Here is a 24,248-nt window from a genome sequence, read left to right on the forward strand (position 1 = left end):
TTTTATGTATATCTTTGTTTTCCTGCTATGCTTGTTAATAGGGTGGTTACCACTCTTAATAGCTTACCTACTCTCTCTCTTCCCCCCTTTAAACTGTGAATATAAGAGGCTTTGTTTTGTTTTTTCATTGTTAACCTGGAGAGAAATAAAAAAACATTTTAACTGTAATATTAGAACTCATAGAAAGGCAACATTTCTCACCAAAGTTAAACAGGAAAAATAGATCTAAAGTATATACTAGCTGACATGACTGTTTTTGAACCCTGCTAAAGAGATCCTAACCCCATCTGTACCGCTTAAAATATTATATAACTCCTTTGCTTCATTTCAGAGAAACTGCTCAAAGCAATCTGAACTTCAGTCTGTGCTTAAAACAACACGTAGAAAATCATTTCATCTTGGACCGGCATAAGGATCCCGGTTCGAGCCCCTGGCTCCCCACCTGCAGGGGAGTCGCTTCACAAGTGGTGAAGCAGGTCTGCAGGTGTCAATTTTTCTCTCCTCCTCTCTGTCTTCCCCATCTCTCTCTATTTCTCTGTGTCCTATCCAACAATGACATCAATAACAACAAAAATAACTACAACAATAAAACAAGGGCAACAAAAGGGAATAAATAAATATAAAAAAAGTGCAGAGAATCATTTCATCTATCCTACATCGGTAGTTTGGCTATTGTGAATGTTTTATGAGGGAGAAAGGGAAACTAATAGAAAGTAATAGCTAGAGATCTGAAAAATTTCCAAGGCATGTAATCGATACAACTAGCATAACTCCAAAGTGTAATGATTGCAATAATTTCTTCGTGCCATTGTAATACTCCTCCCCCCATTAAGTATTAGATAGATGTAAACTAAATTTCATATTCTTATTTAGAAAATTTGTGAAGTAGATGTTTTCGCTTTGGGGTACACGTAGAAAATGACACTTATTCTTGAAAGTCAGGTAGTGCTTAGATTTTATTTGTACTATCACATCTGTATCCACTGAAGAGGGACAGAATGAAGGGTAATAGCATTAAGGATTTTAAGATTGTAGCTATTCCACATCCAAAAAGAAGTATGGCAAAAGAGAGGAGCCATTGTGGAAAAGTTACTTAATTTTTTTGCCTCTTCAAGGAACAGCTACTGAGAACATAGTATAAATTTCACTTTCTTAATGTTTTCTTAAGTTTAGACCTGTGGATTGGGGCAAGGGAAAGACCAGAAATGAAACGTATTAGTCAAGTTGATGGCCTTATACTTTAGGGTGAGAAGATGAATTTGAAGATTAGAATCAGAGTTGGCAAAGAGTGCCAGAGAATGTTTGGTTCAGCTTTCTTCTGCCATATTGCTAGGAAAATAACATTTTCATTTGATAGATGGATCATCTGAGTTCCAGGAAAGTTAAATGCACCAAATGCTGGAGACCTGCAGCCTTGCCATTTAATGTGCCAGTCCAGACTGTTATTTAAACTGCTATAGTCTGTATCAGTGGGCAGATAGTATAACAAGTAGTTTCTTTTTCTTTTTCTTTTTTCTTTTTAACCTTTTATTTATTATTGGATAGAGACAGAGAATTTAGGGAGGGGTAGTAGGGAAAGAGCCAGGGAGATAACTGCAGCCCTGTTTTACCACTCGTGAAGCTTTCCCTATGCAGGTGGGGACCAGAGGCTTGAACCTGGGCCCTTGCACAGTGTAGTCTGTGCACTTAACCAGGTATGCCACTGCCTGGCCTCTGTTTTTGCTTTTTTAATGGAAAGCTGCCTCTGCGTATTTTGTCAGTTTGAGAATATATTTGTTGTTAAACACTTCTTTTTTGTTGTTGTTGTTGTTGTTACTGGAAACTGAAGGGGAAAATAAAAAACTATTAATGTTAACATCTAGGCTTTGGTCTAGAATAGGAATCAACAAACTTTTTCTTAGAAGATTGTGTTGTGGGTGCTGGATGGTAGTGCATCAGGTTAAGTGTACACTGCACAAAGCACAGGGACTGATGTAAGCATCCTGGTTCAAGCTCCTGGCTCCCCACCTGCAGGGGGGTCACTTCACAAGTGGTGAAGCAGGTCAGCAGGTGTCTATATTTCTCTCTCTGTCCTGTCCAACAACAACAACGGGCAAGAAAAGGGGAAAAGTAGCCTCTAGGATCAGTGGATTCGTAGTGTAGGCATCAAGCCCCAGCAATAACCCTAGAGCAAAAAAAAAAAAAAAAAAAAAAAAGATTGTGTGGTAAATGTCTTTCCCTTGATGAGTCACATGATCACTGTCACAGCTACTCATCTTTGACAATGTAGCATGAAAGCAGCCATACACACTATGCAGACATGTGAGAGTGGCTGTCTATAAAATTTGGTTTATAACAGCATGCAGCTGTAGCCTTGCTGAGCCTGGCTTAGAGGAGACTTTTTGACAAGAACCCTTCCAATTGAAGTTGAAAGTGTGGAGAAATAGGTTTGGTAATAAAAGTGCCAACAGTTTCTGACTGGTAATTCCAGTCGTTTCTGAGTTTTAAGAGCCTGAAAAGGCCCACCCAAGTCATGCCCCTGTCCTAGAGCTACATACTCTATAGTGAGTACTAGCCATCTCACGTTATCTGAACTTTAATTAACATTAAATCAGTTAAGTGAAATTAAAAAATTACTTCTGTTGTATTAGTCAAATTTCCATTACTTCATGGCACAGTGACTCATATACTGTATAGGGCTGATATATAGACTAGATTTGTATTAGAGTGTTCTGTTATGTCAGGACAGTGGTCTGTAAACTTGCTGCAGATAGCCAGTAGTAAATATTCAGGCTTTACAGAATATCTTAGAAGTCTCCAGGATATTTTCTTTCTTGTTTTAAACAACTCTTTAAAAATGTAAAAACCATTTTTGGCTTACATAACCATGTAAGAACAGGGCACAGGCTATAATTTTCTCAGCCTTACAGGGTTAAGAATGACCCAGAAAAATCAGATTAGTTATATCAGGATTCACTAACCCTTTTATAGAAGGGCAGTGATCAGTCTCAATGTACTGAGTTACCCCATCATCCATAAAACTTCAGGAATCACTGTATTAAGTCAGAGAGCTACGCTATGCCTTGTGAATAATGTCTGTTGCCTTATCTAGATTACTTCTTTTGTGTATAAAATAACTGGCTTCCTATTTCTTAGTCTAGGAGATAGAATATTGGTTATTTAAAAAAAAAAAAAAACTAATTGTGAACACAAATACGGTTTTAAGTCTAGTAATCATAATGGAACCTTAAGGTGTGTTTTGTTTTGTTTTGTTTGTTGGTTTTTTTTTAAGTGAGAACTTGAAGAATGCTAAGTGCTTGGACTCCCTTGTGTTATTTGTTTGTTTTTAATTACATTCCACTCTTAACTGTTCCTCCTCCTCTTTCTTATTTTTATTTTCTTTTTCTTCTCTGTCCTTTTCCCCTCCTTGTATGCCTTGTCAGATTCTTTCTGTGACACTTATTAGCTTATTCTAATACCACCCCTATGTACCATGAACCTACTGTAGCTGATTTTTTTGGAGGTAGGTATCACCATTATTGCTAACATTTGTGATAATTATCTGTGCAGGAGAGATTTCTTTCTGTTCATTTAAATTTTTTTTATTTGGTAAGAATAGTTACTTTTGAAGAAAAGATCATTTTGCATAGTTTGCTTGCTTTCTGTAGTTAAAACACATGATTATTTCTTGAATGAATGTCTTTCCAACTTCAGTGCATACTTAGAACTTCAGTGCATACAACTTTCATACAACTTTTCATTTTAATATGTAACAAGCTTATAGAATTTAAAAATCTTGAAGAATAGATAATTTTCTACTGGAACAGTTATAGCTGCTGAAAAAGCCTTTTTCCAGCACTAACTATGCAAAAGTCAGTGAAATGAGAGGCATCTATGTCTTTCCACAGGCAATGTAAGTTAGTGGACTGAGGAAAATAATAACTATTGTTCCATAGGCTTGTTGGTTAGTTTTAAATAATACCCTGTTTTAAATAAAACTGTTGCTAGAGTTTATACAGTTCAGTAAATATTAGCGCTTTTACAAAAAAAGCTATGACTTAGTTTTTTATGGAATTGCCAGAAATTAACAACCCAGCTAGTTTTTCTTTAATTTTGGATGCTTTCCTTTTCCCAAAATTTATTTACCTTGTTCCTTTTAGTTAGCTTTCTATTTTTTTTCTTGAGATTTGTCCCACAGGTCAGTGGTTTCTTAGTGCCAGTGAACCAGTATTGGTGATTGAGAGTTTTTACTGGGCCTTAGTGAAGTGAATAAATAAACAGGATAATAGAATATTTCACAAACTTAACTTTAACTTGGAGAATCTATTGGTCAGTCTTTTTTTTCTTTGTCTATAAAAATTCCAGTATACTGGCTTTTTACTTTTGCTTTAAAATTCTTAACTTTTAAAAATTACAGCCTGCCCATCCTAACAGTCTTTATCAAAAAGTAACCCAAAAGACTGTTGAGTTGATAATGTATTGAACTGATAAAGCAGAATTCTTACCTTGAAGGGGCTTTTGTGTTTGGCTATATTCATTCACTACTAAAAAGATTGCTACTTTGAAAATATTCTGCTTGATTCCCGCTAACTAGCCACTACAATGTGTCATTTTTTTTCCTTTTTTCCTATGTAAAAAAAATTGCAAAATTTAAAAAAATATTTTAATTTGAGCTACTTGACCTGTATTACTATACATGCTTTCTAAACCTTTTATATTTTTTAGAGTAATAACATTGGAATCTCACAGATTTGATTTTAGGGATCAGAAATAAGTCTTTTGTAATGGAAAGTAACAAATTTACTTTCATATATACAGATGATCTTATCTCTGCCATCAATCAAATTCTAGATACCTGGGACAAAATAACAGGAGATGAGAAAAATTTGATAACTGTGCATGCACTGGCTAAAGTTTAATAACATAGACAAGATGCTGTTTCCAGAATGATTTTTACGGTAGCATGTGTAGATACAAGCATTGGTTACTTTCTCGTAAAAAGTTCTGGGAAGGGGGCCAAGTGGTGGCACATCTGGTTGAGTGTACAAGTTACCATGTACAAGGACCTAAGTTCAAATACCTGGTCCCCACCTGCAGGGGATGTCTTCATGCATGGTGAAACAGTGCTTCATGTATCTCTCTCTCCTTCTCTAACTTCCCTTTCAATTGTCTCTGTCCAGTAAAATTAAAATATATATTAAATAAAAAGTTATGGGCAGGGGTAGATAGTATAATGGTTATGCAAAGAGACTCTCATGCCTGAGGATCTGAAGTCCCAGATTCAATCCCCAGCACTACCATAAACCAGAGCTGAGCAATGTTCTGGTATAATGATGATGATGATGATGATGATGATGATGATGATGGAGTTATGGGAAGAATTAATAAGTACATGCTGTAAACTGCTTGTTAAACTTTATAGTGCTATAAAGTTGGCATGTTTGTAGAATTCTGTGTTCCTACCTACTGGCAAATGGTTAGATTTCTATACTAAGTTATTTTACATTTTGATAGCGTGTTTGTTCTTTCTTTGGTCAGTGTCTTTGATTTAGAGTATTTTAAGGGTCCAGTAATTGTGGAACAAGATCAAGATATATCTATTCTTAAATTTTTGGACCCTACGAAATTATTCATGCTATTCCATCAAAAGCTACTTTTTTAAATGATGAGATGTGTACCAGCTTGTGTGAGTCATTAATAAAAATAAGTTGTTGCTGTCAGTCTTCTCTCTTTAAAGACATTTTCCTACCCCTCATAAAATCTTATCTTAATTCTTACAACTTTCTTTAAGATCATTATTTTTATTATTTTTATTTATTTGCCACCAGGGTTATGACTGGAGCTTGGTGCCTGCACTATGAATTCACTGTTCCAGTGGCCATTTTTTTCTTTTTTCTTTTTTTTCTATTTTATTTTGTTAGAACAGAGAATTTGAGTGAGGAGGAAGGGGAAATAGAGAGGGAGAGAGAAAAAAGATAATTGCAGATCTGCTTCACTGCTCATGAAGTGTCTCCCCTGCAGGTGGGGAGCAGAGGCTCAGACTGGGTCCTAGCACATGCTCGCATGTGAGCTCAACAATCAGGTATTCCACTGCCCAATCCCCTAGATCAGTCTTTTTGAAAACAATACCACTATAGTACTTTTACTTTGTATCCTGGTGGTTCCTGTTAAGAATTCAGTGTGAAATTGTGACCGACTAAATATGCCTTAGCAAAAAGCTGGGAGAAGAAGAGAGAACCTGCCATGTTTAGAACTTGCAAGTTTAACTTCTCCTTTAATGATAGAATGATTAATCTTCTGGTGTCCAGTTTTTTTTTTTGTTTTTTGTTTTGTAAAAGATTTATTTACTCATTGTTTATGAGAGAGAGTACAGCAGAGCATCACTTTGGCACATGGAATGCCAACGATCAAATTTGTATTTTAGAGTCTACAATTTTATCCACTGTGTCACCTCCCAGGCCAACAGAATGAGATTTTTAAAATATCCTGACTATATGAAATTTAGAAATGAAAGAGAAGTTAGGAGCCATTTATTATAGTTTTAGTCAACAGTATAAGTACTTTGCAGTTTTTCTTAGTTTCTACTTAGATATAAATTCAGTGGTTAATTGGTGCTCAAATCACGAGACAGCCCTAATATTTTTGAATGGATTCTTTTTAGGACCTAGAAATCCAGACCCGACTTAACAAAAATATAGCTTCACATAAGTGGGGGAAAAATATCTCACTTGTTTCTCAGTATACGTTGGTTTCAAAGACATGGATGTCACTTTTCTTTTGTGGATTGGACAAATAGAGTAGGGCTTTTTATTTGTGATGTGGTGTATTATGGTCTAGAGTTAGCTATATTGCACAGTTGATATATACTCGTCATATCCACTATTGGATGCATAATGAATATATGTTAAAGGGTACTTGGGAGATAGAAATGGTCTAATTCTGTCTTTTAGAATGAAAAGCACCTAGACATAAGGAAGACATAGTTGTAATTTTGGAGGCCTATCACTTCTCAAATAAACTTAAAACATGTTGGTCAATCCTTGAAGGAAACAAGAAAGAAGTATATAGATAGAGGAAGATACTGGGGATACTAACTGGTCTCACGTACTCTTTAAAAACAAATTATGGGGGCCACAGATAGCACAACGGGTTAAGCACACATGGTCCAAAGTGCAAGAGCCGGCATAAGGATCTCAGTTCGAGCCCCTGGCTCTCCATCTGCAAGGGGGTCACTTCAGAGGCAGTGAAGCAGGTGTCTGTCTTCCTCTCCCCTTCTCTATCTTCCCCTCCTCTCCCAATTTCTCTCTGTCCTATCCAATGACAGCAATAACAATAACAATAAACAAAAGTAACAAAAGAGCAAAATAGCCTCCAGGGGCAATGGATTCATAGTGCAGGCACTGAGCCCCAGCAATAACCCAGAAGGCAGAAAAAAAAATGGTAAAGGATGAACCCCAAGCCTCATGCATACATGATACTAAGCTGCCTTCCTGGCCCAATTTTATTCTCTATTTTTTGACAAACACCAGACACCCAGGCATCACTCCACCAGCTCTGGAGTTTTCTTGGTGCTGTCCATGAAGCTCTCATGTGATGCCAAGGCTCATACACATGTTCCCACGCATAGTAAGGTGTGTGCTTTACCCTGAATTATCTATTTGCCACTCATATACTTTTAGAATGCCATAGAGAATTTTTGTTATTTTCTAACACAATACTTTATGTTCTGTATCTGTTTTGCTTCATGCAAAATTCTAGAGTTTTATGTGTTTTCATTATTTTTTAAAGATCATCAGTATACATGATTAAGGTAGACATTAAGAAAGTTTTTGTTTCTACAGTGAAATAAACTAGTAGCTTAACTTGTTGGCTTTTTCTTAATTTTCTTTGTCAGTGGGGTTGTATTATGGAAAATTTAGTAACAAAACAAAAATTTAGGAAACATTTTACTTGATGTGTTGATGTCTTTGTAGAATTTACTGCTTTTCCCATCCTATTGTCATCGTAACTAAAGACCTATAAATGTAGAACTACCAAAGAATTGAGGTTTGGTTTGGTTTTCCCCACTATTTTTTCATAGGATTCACTCCTTCTCCAGTTTCGCAGCCACAGCCACATCCTTCAGCTGGCCTTAATGTCGACTTTGAGTCTGTGTTCGGAAATAAATCTACCAATGTTATTGTAGACACTGGGGGTAAGAAGACTTTTCGTAAATGTTATTAAAAATCAAAGGTGACCTTAAAATTCTCTTTATTTTTGAGGTTGAAGGATAAAGCACAACTTCCTTGGCTACCTTAATTTAAATCTGTTTGCATATATTAAAGGGAACATCATGTCTTTACACAAAAATCTAAAATGTAAATTTTTTTTTCTTTTTTAATTAGAGCATTGTTTAGCTCTGGCTAATGGTGGTATGGGAGGTTGAACCTGGTACCTTGGAGCCTCATGCATGAGCATAACCAATTTTCTCTCTCACCTGCCTATTATCCTATTTATTCGTTTATTTATTTATCATTATTATTGTTGTTGCCACCAGGGTTATTGTTGGGACTCAGAGTGTATGTAGCTATTACTCCACCACTCCCCACAGCTATGTTTTTCTTTCCTTTTTTGCTTTTTCCCTTTCTATTTTGTTTGACATGATGGAGTGGGGAGAGAAAAATAGACACCTACAGAGTTGTATCACCACTTGTGAAGCATCCCCTGCAGGTGGGGAGTGGGGACTCGAACCTGAAAAAGAAAAGATTTTACTCATGTTAGGCTGCTGCAAAAAGACTCTCATGCCTGAGGCTCCAAAGTCCCAGGTTCAATCCCCCACACCACCATAAGCTAGAGCTGAACAGTGCTCTGGTTAAAAAAAAAAAAGAGAGATAATGCTTAAACAGAATTATTACATACAAGCTATGCAGGAATTTTTATGATCTATTTTCATTTACTAAGTTGTTAATTCACAGTTTGAAAGTTACAAATATTAAGAGTTCCCTGGGAGTTGAGCTGTAGCACAGTGGGTTAAGCGCATATGGCGCGAAGTGCATGGACTGGCATAAGGATCACGGTTCGAGCCCCCGGCTCCCCACCTGCAAGGGGAGTCCCTTCACAGGCGGTGAAGCAGGTCTGCAGGTGTCTATCTTTCTCTCCCCCTCTCTGTCTTCCCCTCCTCTCTCCATTTCTCTCTGTCCTAACAATGATGACATCAATAACAACAATAAAAAAACAAGGGCAGCAAAAGGGAAAATAAATATTAAAAATTTTTAAAAAGTTCCTAATTCTATATTTTATCAGATGACCTTTGACTTTTAGTAACTAAATTCAAGCCATTTAAAGAAATATTTTTAGGTGTCATTAATTTTAAGATACGCATTTAGTTATTCAGAAAGTAAGTTTGCAGAAAAAAATGTATGAACTGAAAATTTAATCTTTGTCTGCAGTAGTGGGTTTATAATTACTGTTTTTTTGAAGCACTTGACCATTTTCATTTGGGCTTTGTTTTGCTGGGAAAGAAAGATGAAGGCTACTTGCTAACTTCACATTTCTAATCATCCCATTTACTCATCTAGTAGGTTAGTTTGATTGAATTTACTTCTCTCTTTTGTTGAGAACCTTAAAAGATTTAATGTTGGGAGTCGGGCTGTAGTGTAGCGGGTTAAGCGCAGGTGGCGCAAAGCACAAGGACCGGTATAAGGATCCCGGTTCAAACCCCGGCTCCCCACCTGCAGGGGAGTCGCTTCACAGGCGGTGAAGCAGGTCTGCAGGTGTCTATCTTTCTCTCCTCCTCTCTGTCTTCCCCTCCTCTCTCCATTTCTCTCTGTCCTATCCAACAACGACAACAACAATAATAACTACAACAATAAAACAACAAGGGCAACAAAAGGGAATAAATAAAATAAATATTTTTAAAAAAAGGTTTAATGTTACATTCACTTCCCAGCAATGTCCTAATTTCTTCTATGTTTTTATGCAGTGGAATATTTATTGCTGCTTTCCAGGCCTTTACTGCTCTGATGGACTTTTTCAGATAGAGAGAATGGAGAAGCAAACACACTGCAGCACAAGTAGTAATCTAATTCTTTTTCACTCTCTGTTGTACTGTTTTATATGTGTAACATATGTTACACATACCCACTTTGAAAAATGTAAGCATGCCCTGCCCAGCCCTTTCCTTCTTCCTCCCTCCCTTCATCCTTTCCTTCCTTTTTATTAGATAAGACAGAGAAATGGACAGGATTGGAGGAGACAGAGAGGGAGAGAGACAATTTAAAGACCTTCTTCACCACTTAATGAAACTTCTCAACAGGTGGGGAGTGGGAGCTTGAAGTCATATTAAGTCATTCATTAAGCTGGGTGTGCCACTGCCCAGCTCCCTATAAATTTATTTCTTAAACATTCTTTAAAATTGCAAAAGTAGGGGCGGACCGGTGGAGCACCTGGTTAAGCACACAGTAAAAATGCAAAAGTATTTTTTAACATTTGTTGCTTCAGATATAAGTGAGTTTTTGCCTGGTTGAGGGTGGGGGCTACTTTCCATTTCCTTTTTAATTTTTCATAAATTTGGAATTAGGTTGTCTTTACTCTTCATGTTCTTTAAATTAATTTTGTTATGATATAGGACAGATGATTTCCATCCAAGGAAATAGTGTTTCTTAGTCAATTCACTTTGAAATGGCAAATCCCCCCCCTTTTTTTCCCATTTAAGGAGTGTTGCTGGGGAGTGGGGGGGTGGCAGGGGAGGTCATCTCTGGGTCTTCACTGCTCCAGGTTGACTTTAAATAGAAAGAGTGAGACATAGAGGCAGGGAATCACACACCTAAGCTTCCTTCAACGTAGTGAGGGGCTGGGCTGCGTTTTGCCTGTGACAAAGCAGTGCACTATCCAAGTGAACTGTTTTTCTGGCCAAATTTAAGAACGCTTCTGAGTGCCTATCTTTGGGGAAGGACTTTCCCAGTAGGCAAACAAGGAGTAAAGGCAGAGACCACCTTTAGAGAGTTGTAGTACTGTAAAGTTCCTTACAAATCCTATTTCGTCTGTTTGTAACTTTAAGGCTTTGATGAACTAGGTGGACTTCTCAAACCCACAGTGGCCTCCCAGAACCAGAGTCTTCCTGTTGCTAAACTCCCACCCAACAAACTAGTATCTGATGACTTGGATTCATCCTTAGCCAACCTTGTGGGCAGTAAGTAGTCTTTTCTTCTTTGATTTCCTTTAAAATAAGTTATTTTACACAAAGAAGATTAGTTATCAAATGTTTTCTTTTTTCTGTCCTAGATCTCGGCATTGGAAATGGAACCAGTAAGAAGTGAGTGATTTTATATATATACATATATTTTTTTCCCTTTTTTTTTTCTTTTTTTTTTTTTCTTAAAGATTTGTTTAGTTAGTATGTTTGTATGTGGAAAGAGTTCAAGCTCTGGCATCTGAATTGTTAAGTCTCACATCATGGGTGTGAGTTCAATATCTACTTGTTGAACTATCCCATCTACTTTACTTGTAGTCTTTCCCCATATACCATTTATTGGTTAATTTGGTTTCATTAAAAAACATATATATATATATATATATATATATATATATATATATATATATATGTGTGTGTGTAGTCTGCCTGTTAAATACTCCATTCACTCCAAATACGTAGCAAAAAATAATAATAATAATAATAATTATAGACTGTAATACTCTCACTTATGTTTATTTAAAGTGATGTAAATTGGAGTCAGCCAGGTGAAAAGAAGCTAACTGGAGGATCTAACTGGCAACCAAAAGTTGCACCAACAACTGCTTGGAATGCTGCAACAATGGTGAGTTGGAAAAGCTTGTGATATACCAACTTGAATAATTTAGGTAAATGTGTAACATATTTTAAATGATAGGCATAAATAGATAATTACTGAGTTTCAGAAATGTATGTAGTTTGTATGGCTTTTACAGGAACTTTATTGGCCACTTGCCAGGTACATTTTAGTACCTACTGTTTATTTAAATGTTACTTTGATGTGGTTTTATCTTTTATAAATTTTATATTAACTTTGTCTGGCAGTAACTATTCTATCCCCAGTCTGCAGCTGAGAAGATAGTGACTACACAGTTACTAAGTAATAGTCCAGTACCACAGAGTTCTTACTTGAAACTTGTGCCAGCAGCCCTAACTACAGAATATAAACTCATAATTGCTGCTATATGCTGATGAACTCCCATTTATCTAAAATATGAACTCTTAAGGTTTTCTTTTGATCTCAGTACTGGTAAAGATACTATACTTGCTTAGTTTTTCTAGTATTGCTGTATAATTTATACTGTCAGTTCTTATTACTTTAGTTATGCTCAGAAAATATCTGTGCACTGAACCATTGCTAGTTTATACACACAGAAAGTATTTTTAAAGATTTCTTATTTATTAATGAGAGGAGGAGAATAGAGAGCTATTACATGGAAAGTAATATTAAAATTGAGAGATGAAGGAAGTGTCTCAGCTGTAGAGGGCATACCTGGTATGTATTGAAACCCTGGGTATGATATCCATGGCATGACCCAGGTAAAAAAAATAAATAAATAAATAAAAAGTTTCCTGATCGCAAAAAACTACAACACTCTGGTACATGTGATATTGTATGGATGTCATGTTTGAGATTCCAATGCTTTATCCACCATGCCATCTCCCAGACCTTCACTCTCATAAATATTTCCTCTAGCAGTGGCTCAGTATTCAGGTAATTTTAAGAGCAGGGATACAGGTTCAATCCCAGCCAGAGCTGAGAGATGCTGTGATTTAAAAAAAGAGAGGGAGAGAGAGAGAACATGGATACAACAAATAAGAATTAACTGTGCACATTGTGTCTATACATTGTATGTTACACTGTATATAATAAAACTCGTCCTAAAAGAATTTGTTTTGTTTTATAAGGAAATAAACAAGGTTCAGAAGTGTTAAGTAACTTTGCTGAGGCTTCCCCACTAACATGCTGGAGATAGTATTTAGCCCTTATCCAGTTGTCCCAGAGCTTTTCAGCAGTACTCAGCACTGCTCTCTGCCTTTTTCATAGTGAGATCTCCTCAGATCAGAACTAAAATCAAGCAGATCCTTGCCTTGTCCTCAGCTGAGAATGAACGCAGCTGAGTACAAATTAGATTACTCTGTACACATTTGCTAAGAATATTGATAGCACCACAAGTATTGATTTGAGAGTTAGAGTTAGATTTGAGGGAGTAGAATAACTGGCAACTACAGATCCATGAATAATGAGGATTGATTATATTTGCTAATTGAATAGTTGCTGAAGCTGTTCTACTATTGTTTTTAATTACAATAGGGTAGTTGTCCCATGTAACATCATAACTACACACCCTGTCCTTGGTCAGCTGTTGTTTTATCAGTCTTCAAAGTCTCCTTGTGTCAGAAACAATTTCATCATCTAGAAATATTTGAAACATGTTTTCTTGTAGCAGTGTGCTAAAAATTTTATTGAAGCAGATTACACATGGTAGCCTTCCTATTGTTGTGAGAGAGCTTTGTTATCCTTGTTACAGATACTTTCTTAATAAATCCCTTTCAGAGACACTCTTGTCCCTGGGTTAGTCAAATGCTAGCATTAAAAGACTGTGGTAAACATAGCATGCTGATAAATTTATAAATTGTGTGGCATTATCTGAAGAGCTTTGTTTCAGTCTTCATACATGGAAAGTAATGTTGAAATTTAGGGATGAAGGAAGTGTCTCAGCTGTAGAGTGCATACCTGGTATGTGTTGAAACCCAAGTATGATATCCTGGGTATGGTATGGTATCTAGGATCACATTTAAAAAAAAAAAAAATTTTCTGATCTTACTTATTTATTTTTTTTAAGAAATTCAGGGAGCCAAGTGCATTACCGTGCACTGGGACCCAGGTTCAAATCACCTAGCCCCACCTGCAGAAAGGGAAACTTCACAACAGTGCTGTAGGCATACCTCTTCATCTCTTTTTCTCTGTCTCCCCCACCTACTCAATTTATCTCTGCCATATAAAAAAGAAAGAGAAAAAGAGAGGAGTAAGAAGAGAAAAGAGAGAAAAAAAAAAAAAGGAAATTTAGCTACCGTGTGTGTAGCCAGGTCCTCAAACATACATAGTTTTGCTGTTCTAGGCTACTTTTAGCCATTAAGGGCAGTGGGGTAGGGTGGGGGTGGGGGAAGGGTTTCCTGTGGGAGGGGGTAGATAGCACCTACCTTGCCATAGCGCTTCCCATGTGGTGTCAGAACTTGTAAACAGGCCCTATGTATGGCAAGACATGTGCCCTACCCAGTGAGCTGTCTTGCTGGTCCCTTACCACCTTTTAAGTCAGTGCTTTTTTTTTTTTTCCTAACAGTGATCACTAATAATAAACTTGATGTTCAAATCATTGTGTTTCTGTGCATTCATATACATATACATATATACACATGCACATGCACTCTTAGGCTTCACCAGCTGTAATTCCCATTATAAGGGCAAGGTGTGCAAATTTTTTGTAAGTGCAGACAGTATGTTAAAATGAAAGCCATCCTCCCTGACTGAATCTCGTGTCTTTCCCCACTGTAGCACTCTAATGATAGGAAGTTAGATTAGTGGATTTTTACAGCCCCGGCTATAAATAATAACCAACAACATAGGAAGAATGCTTTAAGTCATATAACCAAATTAGTACTAATCTATATGAAATTTGTAGATAGTCCTTAAGTTTGTCTACTAGAAGGTAATAGGCATCAGCCATCTAGAATTTGTGTTCAGATTGATGATGAGCATATTTATGGTGCTGTCTTAAATATGGTGATGTGTATCCATAAAGGTTTTGCTAAAATGCATATGTGTGTTATAGAGGTTCTTTTTAATCACTAATAAGTAGTACTGGTGGTATATAATTAACTGTAGATAAATGGCTGCTTTTGACATTTATGTTTCTAACCTCTTTATTAATCCTTAAGTACTGTCAAGGTTTTTAAATACTTTTTAACTGGAACATTATTCAGCTTTGATTGAGCCTGGGACCTTTGCGTCCCCGGCCGGCCCCTTAAGCACTTTTAAATTTAAAATCTGTGGTCCAGGTGGTGATGCACCTAGTTCACGCCTCTGGTTCCCACCTGCAGCAGGAAAGCTTCACAATTGGTGAAGGAAGGCTGCGGGTATCTCTCAGACTCTTTCCTTTCCTACCTCCCCCTTTCAATTTCCCTGTCTTTACCCAATAATAAAATTTTTAAAAATTAATTCATCACTGCTGTATTTAAATATATAGTAATAGGCATATTATAAATTCTTATAATTACTACTTTTTAAGTTTTTTTATAATAGATGTGTGATGATGCAGCCCTATTAATATAACTCAGTACATTTTGCATCACAAGACTCCACTAGGAAATTTTGTATTTAGTGTATGAGAGAATAATGCCAAGGACTAAATTTTCCTTGCCTACCTTAATAGTGTTTTAGTATCAGTATCCTTCCATAAGATTTTGGAAATACAATCAATTTTTGGTAGTTAGTGAATGTACATGTGAACTAAAATACTCGCTGTGTATTATCTGTTGTGTGAGTACTTGTTCTAATCCAGTGTTATTGCATTATGTAATTGTTCTCCCTGGGAAAAACAGAATGGCATGCATTTTCCACAATACGTAAGTGACCCACAATGAGCCTTTTTGAATTGGCATGCTATTAACCACTGCTGCAGCAGAATTTCATAACCTGCCAGCTATGACTTGTCTTCACATTCAGATTTTCAGTGTGCCAAAATTCTTCCTAGCATCTACTGATTCCATGGGTGTGTTACAGAATTGATTATGATGGTGGCATGGAAGATGGATTTCTTTTCTTGCTTAATATTATGCCATTGCTGCCAGATGGCTGGGTGTCTGCGTGTCTGTCTGTGCTGCCACTCATGCAACTGATGACTTCTGAATGAAGAGAAACGTTAATTGTGCTAATGTTGAAAATAACAATTGCATGAAATCTTAACAGGCTTCTGCTGTTCTTGGCAGTTTGTCTACTGCTCTTGCAGCTGTTGGTTTTTAAGTAGGGAGAGACCAATAAGCCCAGGATGCTCACCCAAATACTAAACTTTTCAACTACTCACTTAGTTACGCTTCATTTAACTTATCCATGTATATGCTCAAATTGCCACAAATCTTTGTTTCAGCAGTGTTATTGGTCTTTCACCTGTATTCAATTTCAGTTCACATTTTAAATTAGCAACTGGGAATGTTGTTAAGACAGCAGATACATCTAAAATGATTATGTGTTGAGACTGTAGATTTTACAGAGCATGATTTGAAAGTGGAGGGGACCTGAGATACCTTATTGGTAGGTGGTTCTTTTAATCACTAAAGCATAAATGGACTTAAAAATGCATTGCTTCTTTTTCAGATTTGTGCTTTTGCAGAAGATAATTTTTAGAATATATCATAAGGAATATTAATAAACATACAAGAACAGTGTGCTTCACAGAAGTAGTTCCACTCAGTAATGTTTTAATTTTTTTTTCTTAAGAGTAACTGAGGACCATAGAAGCTAATATTTTTAAAGGTTAAACTATTAATTGAGTTGGTAGCCTTCAAAATATTTTTGCTCAAAAAACTACTTAATTTTTATGAGAACAGTATTTTTCTGGGTGAATATTGTAATAGTGATAAGCTAAGTTTCAGATCTTTTGGTACTTTTAAAAAATCTCCATATTTTTAAAGCTGTAAAAGCACTTTGAAATCTTAGATCATTGCTGTATCTAAATTTAAATGGCACTTCTTTCTAATTCTGCTTTTCTGCTGATTTCAAGACACTTTTTTCATTGAGCATCAATTGATCACAAGTATCACATCTAATCACAGCTGTCTTAGCAATTCTTTTTAATGGCACTACACTTGTAATTTCTTGAACTTAACTTGACCTACATTAATCATCTTTGCTTGTTTACTTTTTCTTTCACCACATCAGGCACCCCCTGTAATGGCCTATCCTGCTACTACACCAACTGGCATGATAGGATATGGAATCGTAAGTATTTGACCAGCCATCTTTTGAAAATAGGTTGATGTACAGCTAACATACCTTTAGTAGAGATAACAGAAAAGAATTTTGTGCCGTGAATACCTGTAATGCCTACTGCAGGATGTTCTACCATGACAGATGTCATTCATATTTTTAGAATAATCATTGTATGACAGGCATCATTTATTTCACTAAAATTATATTACTTGGTTTGTTTTTCTTCTTATGACCCTGCTAGGCATTTAATACTTCATTACAAACTCACTTAACCATTAATGTTAACTTCCAAACCTTGTTTTACTGTGGCTTTAATGCTGTAAGGGAAGGGAGAAATTCACATTTCTTGCACTGTGTAGGCTAAGTTTAGCCTAGTAAAGGCTACAGACATTTTTGTGTGATAATGATTGTTAAACTACATTAAAACAGTGCTTATCTAACCTTTAAGCTGCCCACAGTATACATTCTAGACTTCTGTATTATCTCAACTATCTCTATAGGTAGACTCCCTTGCATAAGAAGTAGAAGTAGTAGTAGCTTTAACCCACTATATGAGTCAGAAGAACTGTGGCAAATCTTAGAAGGCATTACTCACTCCTTGGTAAGTGCTACAGAAATAACAGGTTTCCTACATGTGAAGTAATCTCATAACTTCTAAATTGACAGTTATTATATGAGAAAGGAGTCTCCCTAGAAACTCAGGCTTACCGTTAAAAGTGGAGGCCACTTAAAAATTTAGAAAGTATATTAAATATTTTGAGTATATTAAGATTTTAGAGTATATTAACCAAAACAATATAGGTGCCTATGTGTGCCATTTTCTCATTTCATTATAAAATGAATATTAGTTCATTTTATACCCTGAAGTCTTAATGTTTCAAAAGATAGTGGAGATGTTATTTTCAGTAACTTAAGAATGAATTGACCCTTTTGTATATAATTTATTTTCTTAGTTCCCCCTAAAGTATTTAAAATAAAATCAAAGAACCATAAAAACCAAACCTTCAGAGTATGAACTGTCTTGACTTAGATCATTTGTATAATGATATAACTTGATTTAGTGTGTCTACTTTGAGATTTGCTAGCCTTTTTATAGTTTTAAATTTTTCCATGTGTAAAGAAAGCTGTTAAGTTTGAAAATATTGAAAGTTTTTTTTACTACAAATTATTTTATCTCTTGTAAGGCTTAAAATTTGCAATTCATTGTATAGGAAAAGTTAAACTTTTTGAAAACGAACACATTGAAGATTTTCATTACAAAGAAAAAAATACTCTGGGGAGTCAAGCACAGCGGGTTAAGCACATGTGGCGCAAAGGGCAAGGACAAGTTTAAGGATCCTGGTTTGAGCCCCTGGCTCCCCACCTGCAGGGGTGTTCCTTCACAGGCAGTGAAGCAGGTCTGCAGGTGTCTATCTTTCTCTCCCCGTCTCTGTCTTCCCCATCTCTCTCCATTTCTGTCCTATCTAACAAAGACAACCTCAGTAACATCAACAATAATAATTACAACAACAATTAAAAAAAAAAGGGCGGGGTTGGGCTGTGGCGCAGTGGGTTAAGCACATGTGGCGCAAAGCGCAGGGACTGGCATAAAGATCCCGGTTCGAGCCCCCGGCTCCCCACCTGCAGGGGAGTCTCTTCACAGGCGGTGAAGCAGGTCTGTAGGTGTCTGTATTTCCCTCCCCCTCTCTGTCTTCCCTTCCTCTCTCCATTTCTCTGTCCTATCCAACAACAAACAACATCAACAATGGCAATAATAATAACCGCAAGGAGGCTACAACAACAAGGGCAACAAAAAGGGGGGGGAAATGGCCTCCAGGAGTGGTGGATTCATGGTGCAGGCACCGAGCCCAACAATAACCCTGGAGGGGGGAAAAAAAAAACAAGGGCAAAAAAAGGGAAAATAAATATTTAAAAAAAGGGCAATGAAAGAATAAATAAATAAAATAAATATAAAATAAATAAATAAATATTTTTAAAAATACTCTGAAAATTTTATAGCTATTTTTCTTAGTTACATTTGTAGTAATAGTCCCTGAGTCAAATTAAAAAAAAAAATGCTAGTACTTTTCAGCCCTATCTTTCTTTCTTTCTTGATAAGGAAGATGTGAGCCAACATTCTTTCTGATTTAATGTTTTTCTGTTTGTTTAGCCTCCTCAAATGGGAAGTGTACCTGTAATGACACAGCCAACCTTAATCTACAGCCAGCCTGTTATGAGACCACCAAACCCCTTTGGCCCTGTATCAGGAGCACAGGTATCAACTTACTGAGTTAACGTGCCAGATGTGGAAGGAGTGTAATCATATCAAAGCCTCTCATGTAACTTGAAAAGCAAGCTGTTAGCATATTTCTCCTTCATGGTGGATGTTATTAACATCATCTGTCTCATTAAGAGCTTTTAAAAGTAGACTATGTAGAAGAAAATAGATTACTGATTTTCAAAGTGGAAACTTTCTCTTTTTTTCTCCTCATTTTTTTATCAATGATTTAACAGTTTTTCAAAATTTTAGAATTTCAGGGGAATATCACATAACCAATCATGGTGAGTATAAGCCACCACACCCTGAAGGTGGAAAATTCTTGGTAGCTGATACTTGGTAGGTCCTGAGAATGGTTTTTCTGAGGTTAAGAAAGTACTGTGATTGTGGTTGTGGCTTGCTTTCTTTGTGAGCTCTGGACCCTTTAACTCAATGCCTTTGATTGATATGATTTAAACAAAGATACTGCCCTTGTCAAATTTGATTAAGTCTTGGGTTGCCAAGATAGTACACCAGGGTAGTGTGCCTGCTGTGTCATGTGCATGACCCAGATTCAAGCACACTGGATGAAGCTTCATTGCCCTCTTGCCCTCTAGGCTCTGTCTCTGGTACTCTTTTACCTGAAAAAGTTGACTTGGATCTCTAAAGCCTCAGTGTCAATCCAAAAAATAAAAAGACAAATCTCTGAAAAGTTAAATTTTTTATTAGATAATTTCTGAAGTGCTCCTATTGATCTAGTTTCTTTTTTTTTTCTTTTCTTCCTCTTATTTTTTTTTAATCTAGTTTCTTTGGAGGGTTTTCCCACAAATGTTTCTAACATTGTCCTTTCCCAGTTCTTGAAAATTCACTCTTTTTTCAAAATTTCATTCTCATTGTTAAAATTAAGGGAAATTGGCTATTTTGTTATTGTTCCCCATTGTGATTAGGAGGAGGGGTTTATTTGTTTGAATGATTGACATCTGTGGTGTACAAGATCAGCCCTTTGTGAAATGAGAACATAGTTTTTCCTTCTGATTTGTACTTCCACTCTTATTCTTTAATATTTAGAAATGCAATTGCTTGAGCAACCCTCCTTTGGTTTAGATATCAGCAGATTGGTTTGCTGAGTATTTGGGAATGGAGTCATTAACCCATTTTCCACTTGAGCATATGTAATGCTGTATTTGCCAGTGAGGAGAATGTTATCATACCAGAATTAGTTTGGACCAATCCGTTTGAACTTAATCTACCATATAGTTCTTAGGTTAACGAAGCACAAAAGAGCATTTTTCTCTTTCTTTCTTTCTTTCTTTCTTTTTTTCTTTTTCCAGCCTTTTTTTCATTTAATAAAGGGGCTTCTTGGGGATGATGGTTAAAATCTATGTGCTTTGCATATCCTGATACCTTTATTCCCACCACCACCCCCCAACTCCCCATCCATGTTAAATTGGCCTTTTCTTCCTGTTCCTTTGTTAAGTATTTACATGGAAAATAGATAACTTAGAGTTAGGATAACTGATGTTGTTATTGTGTGTATAACCTTATGTGTTTTGTAAAATAGTTTATTTATAAAATGAATTTGAGTACTTATACTTTACTTTTTTACCATCAATAGTACTAATTGTCAATATAACATACTAGATCTTGAAGAAATATATTGATGATTTGCTATTTTTTTCTAGATATGATTTCTTTTATATTGTTTATTATTATTATTTTACTGTAGGACTAAAGTGATAAGAACTTAAATGTATCTACGGAAAGCAACCAAAGTCCAAAGCTAAAAGTTTAGTCCAGGAACCCCTAGCTGAAGACCCCTCCCAATTTGTGACAGAATTCTGTACCCAGTTTGGGTCCTGTCTTGCAAACATCTGACTTCCACATATGTTATCTTGCCTTATTCTTTTTTTTAACTTTCTTTTTAAAATTATCTTTATTTATTAGACAGAGACAGCCAGAAATAAGAGGGAAAGGAAGATAGGGAGAGAGACACCTGCAGCCCTACTTACCACTCGCAAAGCTTTCCCCCTATAGGTGGGGACTAGGAGCTTGAACCTAGGTCTTGCAATTGTAATATGTGTGCTCAACCAGTTGCACCACCACCTGGCCCCTTCTGCCTTATTTTTAATCTTTAAGGTAAGTAGTTGGGCATAGAGTCACTATCCCATTTTATAAGGGAGGCTGAGGCTTGCAAAGTTTCTTCAACTAAATATGGAATGAGATGTATGTAACTTACTCCAGGAGATACCTTGTATCACAATGTCTTTCTGTTAATGGTGAACCCATAGGGCCACAAAGCGATTACAAGTTTATTGGGTTTCATTCTAAAATATAAGCCACATGTAAATATTTAGGATGTAGTTCTTAGTTTGTCGAGAACATCCTTTTTAAATTGCTGACCTCTAGCATCTGCCTACATCTTTTCACCCTGTCGCCTTCTAAAATCAAAACGTGCAACAATTTTCATATGCAGGAAAAGAGACTGTCAGAAATGTTTTTTCTTTATTACTTTATGCTAGGAGAAAATGAAAGCATATAAGTAATAAGTTTATATTTCAGAAATTGAATTTAAAATGAGTACTTAAGCAGTCCAGGCAGTGGCACAGTGGATAAAGCATTGGTCTCTCAAGCATGAGGTCCTGAGTTCGATCTGGCTGTACATATACCAGAGTGTTACTCCGGTTCCAATTCTCGTTCTCTTTCAACTCTTTGCTTCTATCATTACTAAATAAAATGCAAAATACTGGAATTCCAAGCATGCAGACCTGAGTTTAATCCCTAGTATCACATATGTCAGGTTGATCTTCTAGTTCTGTTAACCCCCACCATTAATAAAAGCTTTTAAAAATATTTAACTCCAAATATTATTCTTTGAAATAAAAACTTAAAAAACAAACAAAAAAAATTGGTAAGTAGGAAAAGACAAAACCAATAGTAGCAAAACAGCTCCACTGATAGAAGTATTGGACATTCATGTCCCAACTCAATTTCCAGTACTGCATGTGTCAGAGTGGCGCTCTAACTTGTCTCACTCCCTTAAATATGTAGAAAATAAAAAATATTTTTTTAATAGAGAGAAACCAAGTATATTTGAAAAGCTTTTCAGTCTGTTGGCACGGTGATTTAAATTATTTGAAAGTTACGATCTTAATCTATCAATAATGCTGATCCCTTCACAAATTCCTACTAATTGTTGCTTTGCTGTCACTAGACCCAGTTTCCTTGATTCTAAAATCTTCACCCAGATTGGAAGCCCCTTATCTTATTCTTGTTTTACAAGTCTTTCAATGGTGTCCTTGCCTTTCTCCGTGAATCAGTTGTAAAGATACTAGAATAATCCATACGTATTTATAGCACCTTATTTTCATACTCAAAAATCTGAGGTAAGTATGTCAATATAATAAATGCAACCAAATGTATAAGGTTCTTCTGTCTTAAAAACTACTCATAGCCTCCTTATTTGTAAGAGCAATAGTACAGATGTGCTGAGTAGTAGCACACCCAGATGAATGCACATGCTACAGTGTGGAAGGACTCAGGTTCAAACCCCCAGACCCACCTGTAGGGGGCAACTTCACAACTGGTGAAACAGTGTATAGGTGTCTTTTTCTCTTTATTTCCCCTTCTCTCTCAATTTCTCTGCATATATCTAGTTAAGTAAATAAGTTAAATTAAAACTGAAAAAATTTAAAAAGAATAATAGTAGAGAGTACTGAGGTTCATTAGAGCTCCCCAAACCTTTTCAATTCTCTGTAAATGTCCAGTGTTCTGCTGCTCTTTTTATTTTTTTAAACATCATCCTTCGTCTGTCATAAAAGTGAATTTACTATTTACAATTTCTTTGTCACTTCTCATTCCTTTAGTCTAAAATTAAGAGCTCTTTTCCTTAGCCTTTATTACCTTTCTAAATGGCATTTACCTCCACTTGGCATCCATACATATAACCAGCTGATCTAGCAAGAGACACCTGTAGATTGGCAGCCTCATAGAGGCAGGCTTCTGTGTGATTTACTCCATTGTTCCTAATTCCTGTACTAATGCTTGACATGTAATAATTTTCAAACATGAATTGAGTTGAAAACTTAAGCTTTTCCACAGTATAACTCTTTCTCATTTAACTTACTTGTAAGTCCTGCCACAAATTACAGCATTCAGATTTGACTTACTTATCAGCTAATTATTGTTCAGTGTAAGCCGAAATACTGGATGACTGAGGGAATTAAGGCACCTTTCCACAGTTACATGATTTTACTTAATGTATGTGAGACTTGCTCATGCTTTAGGTTTTAATGATCCTTACTTAGCCAGAGCCTTAGATTAATTTTGGTCATATAGTATTAGCTGTAACAGAAAAAAAATGGTTTTTCAATGAGTTACCTTTTAATTGTTCTCATTACTCTGCATTGAAAAAAAAAAGTTTGAATTCAGAATTCTTTGAGAGTAGAGAATATCTATACATTGTAGAATAAATGATAGTTGAATTGTAAAGTAAGATTTTTATACAAACAGAATCTTAGAGTCAAGTCCCAGTTCTGTAACTTCCCAAAAGTCTTTCCCTATCCCTTGAAATGTTCCTCTTCCCCCCCCCCTTTTTTAATGTTTACAGAATTACATGTCAACATGGGTTTGAGTTCACACCATTCTCACCACTAGAGTTCTGAATTCTCATTCTTCCCCACTGCAATCCACCACAGTTCCCCTAAAGTTTTAGACATGGGCCAACCATCTTCTCTACAACTATCTGTCCACATTTATGCATAGTTGCCCCTTCCTTTTCTGATTCAATCCTTTCTTCCCCTCTTAAGCCACTCATAACATCGTAGCTACCTCCATATGTCCCTCTCCTTTTCCTTCTCCCTCTCTGGGTGCTGATGGAGCTGGAGTCCTCTTCATCCTATCACTTCTCCACCACTGGGGGTATGGATCGAGGTTGTTTATGGGGAACAGAAGGTAGGAGTTCTGGCTTCTATAGCTGTGTCTCCACTTGACAGGTCGATCCATACCCCTAGCCTGTTTCCCTATCTTTCCCTAGTGGACCAGAGCTCTGGAGATGG

The 24,248-nt window shown here is 36.3% G+C and overlaps 1 protein-coding gene across 20 annotated transcripts in view; it reads left to right on the forward strand.

The window, feature by feature from the left end:
• PICALM (phosphatidylinositol binding clathrin assembly protein) overlaps positions 1-24,248 on the forward strand; it is a 113,647-nt gene that overhangs the window by 76,948 nt on the left and 12,451 nt on the right. For 6 of the 20 annotated variants that reach the window (XM_060177382.1, XM_016191125.2, XM_016191118.2 and 3 more), the window contains 7 exons: positions 8,060-8,173; positions 11,018-11,149; positions 11,242-11,272; positions 11,675-11,774; positions 15,572-15,595; positions 16,908-16,967; positions 19,108-19,212. In XM_060177382.1, the coding sequence (XP_060033365.1) occupies positions 8,060-8,173; positions 11,018-11,149; positions 11,242-11,272; positions 11,675-11,774; positions 15,572-15,595; positions 16,908-16,967; positions 19,108-19,212 (566 nt within the window). The remainder of the gene's footprint in view (positions 1-8,059; positions 8,174-11,017; positions 11,150-11,241; positions 11,273-11,674; positions 11,775-15,571; positions 15,596-16,907; positions 16,968-19,107; positions 19,213-24,248) is intronic. The other 14 variants (XM_016191116.2, XM_060177383.1, XM_007529689.3 and 11 more) reach the window with 5 other exon arrangements.

Source organism: Erinaceus europaeus, chromosome 17, assembly GCF_950295315.1.
Source record: "Erinaceus europaeus chromosome 17, mEriEur2.1, whole genome shotgun sequence".
NCBI classification, from domain to species: Eukaryota; Metazoa; Chordata; class Mammalia; order Eulipotyphla; family Erinaceidae; genus Erinaceus; species Erinaceus europaeus.